Source organism: Crassostrea angulata, chromosome 9, assembly GCF_025612915.1.
Source record: "Crassostrea angulata isolate pt1a10 chromosome 9, ASM2561291v2, whole genome shotgun sequence".
Classification (NCBI taxonomy): Eukaryota; Metazoa; Mollusca; class Bivalvia; order Ostreida; family Ostreidae; genus Magallana; species Magallana angulata.
Window position 1 is genome coordinate 3237862 of NC_069119.1, and position 6174 is coordinate 3244035.

Here is a 6174-nt window from a genome sequence, read left to right on the forward strand (position 1 = left end):
TTCTAAAATTAGATTATCGCAAAAATTATCAAATCTAAAAATATATTAAAGAACATTTTATTCTAAATTACAACAGCAAAATAAATTTAATTTTCATTTCTTAAAAAAAAAAAGAATAAATAAATGGTACACAAGATTTTAAGCAAATCAATATATATGCAAAAACAAATCAAGGTAGATATATAAATACATGCATTGAAGAAGGTAGATGAAGAAGAACATATACCAAAAGATTAAGATAGCAGCTACAGCTATAATAACCACCAATGCTCCTGTTCCAGCCACCGGTTCCAATAAAAAACTGTACGAACGTTCAAGAGGCGATTCTAAATCATCTAAAAGTAAATGTTTTAATTGTTTTTTTCCAGGGTTTAAATTTTTCGCTATAATTGTTTTTGCAAATAGTTTAATGATAGCGTCGGTACAAAATTTTATGTAGTTTAGAGAAATATGCGGCCATCTTGTACAGTTGTGGATAAAAATGTAAACATTTCTTGAATTGGCTTGTTTTTTGTTCAAAAGAGACCAAACTCATGGTAACATAAACAAAAACAATTGATATGAGGCTTTATATGTTGAATTGTATGCAGATTATTCAGACAAGAACAGAACAATGCCCTATTCAATCATTTAGAACTGTGCAGCTACAGACTTAAACACAAGATTAAAAAATCTGAAAAATAGTAAAATGGTCGATGTTGTATACTCTGCAACCATTGGTTAAAGAAAAGAAGTCTAAGCCTGGTTATTTAAGTTGTACCTTTGTCTCAAAATTGTGTATCCTGTTCTTAAAATTAGTTTTAGAAACTATCAACTCTAATTAGATACATATATATTTATCTATGGCAGTCCATTTAAGAAATATTTTCATTGAACAATATTAGTTTACCATTTATTTAAGACAATCACCCTTTGACCCTTTTACCACTTGTAAAAAGAACTTACTAAGATACAGACTTAGAGACTTAGTTAACATGCAAGATTTATACCTTTTCTCACAAAATGGTTATAAAAAGGACACCAATTAACTCCTTTCATATTTTTTCAGAATTTTTAAATCTTTAAAATTAGTTTGCAGCTGCGCAGTTCGACAGGTGTTCTAAGGGATTGGAACATACATTGTTCTGTTCTTTTTATGCAAATTGTTTTTACAAAACAACATCTAAAATCTCATATCTTTTGCTTTTTAATCTTTAAAAAACAGTTTTGGTCAGTTTCAAGCAGAAACAAGCAATTTCAAAAAGTTGACATTCTTATCTTCACATGTGCAAGATGTCTGTTCATCCCCTTAAGTAAATGTGAACAAGTTCTGGTATCAAATCATAAAAAAGTAAGAAAAGGAAAGAATAAATGTAAGTTTTTAAAAGTTTTAACACATAAAAAGAAAATATGTTTTTTTTTAAAATATCTGTCATAACACAAGTTGGATGAGCTAGATGCATCAGCAATTAAAAGTACGTATACACATTTTACTGATAAATTTTTATAGATACAAAATATATCGAATATAATTATGTTTATTCCTAATTTTTGATTATAACAATTGTGACCAAAGCATCTTGATAAGGTGTCTGGAAAGGGTTATTTGTATTGTGTTCAGAAAAAATAGTAATTGCGCTAACACACAAAACGCCGTCTCACAAAATCAACTTCTCACAACGCGCCGTCGCGCCAGCACACATCACACTGTGACGTTAACACTCAATACGCCGTCGCGCTAACGCAACATTGCACAGCACGTCGTCGCGGTTACACACAATACGCCATCGCGCTAATGCAACTATGCATATCACGCTTTCGCGCAAACACACAACACACTGCCGTGATAACACACAACACGCTGTCGCGCAAACACACAACACGCCGTCGCACTAACACACATTTCGCCATCTTGCAAACACACAACACGTCGTCGGGCTAACACACAACACGCCGTTGCACTTACACACAACACGCCGTCGTGCTAACACACAACACGCTGTCGTACTAACACACAACACGCTGTCGCGCTAACACACAACACGCCGTCGCGCTAACACACAACACGCTGTCGCGCTAACACACAACACGCCGTTGCGCTAACACACAACACGCCGTTGTGTTAATTTAACAGTTGTATAAACAGCTCGTCGTATTCGCCGTTTTTCGGCTAAATGTGTTTTACTTTGATAAACATAAGGTCATTAATTTATGTTTAATCTTAAGCACTACCTTTAGCCAGTAGACACCCCTCCCCTTCCCATCCGTCCTGACAAGGTCCACTACACGAGCCGTTCACGTGATTACACGTGTTGTTTACACATCTACCACATTTCTCCAAACAGTCCCGTCCAAAACTGTATTCAGGGCACGCTGATTGAAAAAAAAATCAACAATTTTAAATGATAAAATATTCTAAGAAAAATGGGAACTTGTTATCTTGTAATATTCACTTAGTCTTACAAGAAACCAATTTTGTTCTGAGTGAAAATTCTTTTTTAGAAATGCTATGAAATCAAAATTAATCCAGTATCCGTTTTCTATCTTATTACAAATAGGTCATAAAGAGTTCAGCTTTGAACAAGCAAATATTCCTATCAGTGACATAAATTTTATTAAATCTAGGTGGATGAATCTTTGTTAACAATATTCTTTTTCAAGCCTACGCTTAGTTCTTTCCGAAAGAAAACTGCATTTAATAATCCGTTTTATGAAAAAAGAAAAACGCGTGAAAAAGTTGTTTTTTTGATGCCATATCATGAACCGATAGCATTTGGATAATTATAAGAATTATAGAGAACAAACATATGTACATAGGAATAAGTAAATTAAAGCCTATCAGTATAGGCTATAAGTCTATCAGTAAAATCATAATAATAATTTATCAAATGTCGTTCAGTAAGTATTGTTAATCATTTGCTTTAAAAATAAATTAAATTTTTAATATGAAAAAAAGGGGAAACAACCTTGGTCGCACATGTCACCGATCCATCCATCGCTGCAGCCCAAGGTACACGTCCCAGTTACTGAATTACACATCCTATCCTTGCAACCATCTCCACAAGTACTTGCACAGTGGATTCCAAAAGTCCCTGAAGGACATTCTACACAGAATGTTTCAAAATGATATCAATTATCTGGCTGAAAATATTCTAAAATCCACATTATTCTCGAAATAAATTTGTGTGGAAACTACGGTTTCTAAATCAAAGCAAGACCTTTGAATTATTTATAAAGGTTTCTTTCTTAGATATAGTTTTAGATTCATATTTTTGTTAATTATGGCTGGCTCAGATCTGAATCACTTATTTCCTCTGAAGGTGTCAAATGAATGCGTTTCAAAAAGTCGCCTCCAGTAACCAACAAAAAACATCGTACTTAGCATGCTCAATTTTGAAATTTAAAGTTATATTATCATTTTTTGTGAAGAAAATAAAAACAATAAAATGTTTTCTTTGATGATTTATGCGGCATATAAAGATGGCAACATTGTAGAAAAAAAATGAATAACCAGCTTCTAACCAGGTTTCTAAAATTCGCAATCAATCGATAAACAGGCGTGTAGATTTCAGTCCTGTCAGTTCCTACAGAGCTATGAATTGCAATTAATTTCTGCAAGATATAGAGGGAACCAGACTTTGAGGATGTAAATATACAGAATAATTTTTGATAATTAGAAAACCAATACTTTTGTCATTGATTCATATAATGTTTTCTCTAACCTCTGCCACACGCTTCTCCATCCCAACCAATCTCACAGCCATTAGGACAATATCCCTCAAGTCTGTTACAAGTTTCATTTTGTAAGCAGTGCCCGCTGCAATTGTACCGACAGTTTTCACCATATGTGCCATTACTGCAAGCTGAAAGTACGAAAAAATCCATCTACATCAATCCGCAATAGATATCAATTTTCGTTTTACTTCCCATATTAATTTTTGGACATATTTATTTATAGAAATTCATATTTTATTCAGTGTAAAAATATCATCTTGCACTTTTTTAATATTGATATGACAAATCTTTGAAATGAATTAAGAATCGTGGAAAGAAAAAATGTTATACGTGTCATATTTACTTACAAGTGAAGCACTTTGAACCAGTCCATCCTTTGCTACAACTGTTTTGGCATGTGCCGCTAATAAAGTCACATGTCTGGTTTTCAAAACAATTACCACTACAATTTTCCAGGCACCCAAGGCCGTAAGATCCATTGATACATTCTGTAGGTATAAACTAAAGCTTTTAAATACTTTTTGCACTGTAATTCGTTAATGATCACATGCTATGTACACATTACTAAATTGCTCTTTATACTATGACAAATATCTGATTAAATATGTTATAGTACTGACACTATATAAGCATGCACACCCGAGAGTAAAGCACATTTCAATTCATTAGAATTGATTATTGTTACTATTAATGATTCTGTGTGTGTGTGAATCAATACTTATTTAGATACCTTATCATCATTATCTTCTTCAATTTGTTTTCATTAAACTATTCTGAGGAAATTAAAATCAAAGCAGAGAGAAACAGATATTATTTCAAATTAAGATTACGTACCATTTGAACAAGTCGGTCCTCTGTATCCAGGGGCACACCCTCTTAGACAGGTACCGTTCACATGAAAACAAGTATCATTATCCAAACAGTGGTTACTGCATTCCATGCTACAGTTCTGTCCATACCATCCAGTTGTACATATTCTTTCTATACAATGGTTATGTAGATTTGAAATTTAAGCATATATTTTATCATATACTGTGGTTTTATCAATGTTCGTTGAAAACTAATTTTTGTGGATTTCATTGTTAATTTGATCCATGTAAATAAATTTTCAATGAAGTGCAATTTCTACATATGATTTGTATTGATAGGATCATTAGCCACGAATTGAAGTATCCTTGATACTATGCTTTCCATTAAAACCAACAAAATTGATACCCACAAATATTAATGAAACCACAGTACAGCATGTTGAAAGTGCAAAACCGATTTGGGGAAAAACACTTTTGAAACAGTTCTTACTTAAGAATCAGTATTAAAAAAAGAGGTACAAGAACCTTACCGCAGTTATTTCCCATGTAACCAGGTAGACATAAATCACATTCACCTCCGGTAAACTTTCCTAGGCATGACACACAGCCTCTTGTTATGTCACATTTTGTACACCTGTTGTTACAGTCATAACAATTTTTTCCATACTGATTTGATTCACAGCCTGGAATTTATTTGACAGCCGTATATGTTATGTGTGAGAAAAGTACAATGATACCGTATAGCTGGGGTTTTTTTGCGGGGATTTAATTTGGTTTAATTTAGCTATTTGTGAAATTTAACCAATATTAAAATCACCAAATTTAAGTACTGATTAACCTCTTTGTAGATTTTGTTGACAAACATGTAGATTTGGAGCTTATTTTTTAAATATCTTTTAAAGTATGTGGGCAAGGTAAAAAAAATTATTTACATGCACACAGTGTAAAAACAGCTACTAATGTACATTTACTAATAAAACTAATGTTAATAAATAAAAACTAAACATTACAATAAATTAGAATTGTTGGATCATCTTTTTAATTTTCTTATTCAGGTGGGTAATTTACTTGACTGGAAGGGGTGGTAGCTCATTTTGTTTAAGAACATGTGATCCGTTAACGATTTCGGAGCAATGAATTGAGTACTTTATGGTTTTTTCATTAATACAATGAAATTGTAATTGATAGTAGACTGGCAGTAAACATTGGAGTTTATTATTGGAGGGAAAATGAGTCATCAAAATTATACCTGCCTAATAAATGTATATTTATTTATAATGATCTTTGTACAAACGTACCATAGATTTCCACTTCACAAATTTCTAAGAGGACTTGTCTACCGTCTTGAGGGCTCGGTTGAGAGGTGAAGAACTCGATGGCTCTCGTTTTACTTGGGCATACAATCGTGGATGGCATCGGAATTGGTGTGCTGTAGTTTGTATTATCTCTGTAGCACTTTACCGGGTTCCCAGATGTATTGTAAAAATACAACGAGTAGTAGTGCAACCTTATGGTGTTTTGCCAAGCGCTACCTCCTATAAGATATTCATATATGTACAAACATTAACTTCACTATAAAATAAGCCTTTAAAATCAAACTTTCACAATAAAAAACCTTAAACGTTTGTAATTTAAGGTGTAATAAAAAATG

The 6174-nt window shown here is 32.8% G+C and overlaps 1 protein-coding gene across 1 annotated transcript; it reads right to left on the reverse strand.

The window, feature by feature from the left end:
* Positions 1-3502: 3502 nt before the first annotated feature.
* Positions 3503-5200, reverse strand: LOC128162519 (scavenger receptor class F member 2-like). The gene is made up of 5 exons (XM_052825754.1): positions 5054-5200; positions 4549-4695; positions 4062-4202; positions 3702-3842; positions 3503-3591 (listed from the first exon to the last, which is right to left on the reverse strand). The coding sequence occupies exons 1-5, from the start codon at positions 5067-5069 to the stop codon at positions 3572-3574; spliced, it is 465 nt and encodes a 154-aa protein (XP_052681714.1). The 5' UTR covers positions 5070-5200; the 3' UTR covers positions 3503-3571.
* Between the last annotated feature and the right edge of the window lie 974 nt (positions 5201-6174).

Bases quoted from the DNA above. Each gene is read 5' to 3' on its own strand.
- LOC128162519 (XM_052825754.1), bottom strand. The intron at 4,203-4,548 runs GTACGTAATCTT...TTATACCTACAG, and splicing joins AGGACCGACTTGTTCAAATG to AATGTATCAATGGATCTTAC. The intron at 3,843-4,061 runs GTAAGTAAATAT...TCGTACTTTCAG, and splicing joins TGGTTCAAAGTGCTTCACTT to CTTGCAGTAATGGCACATAT.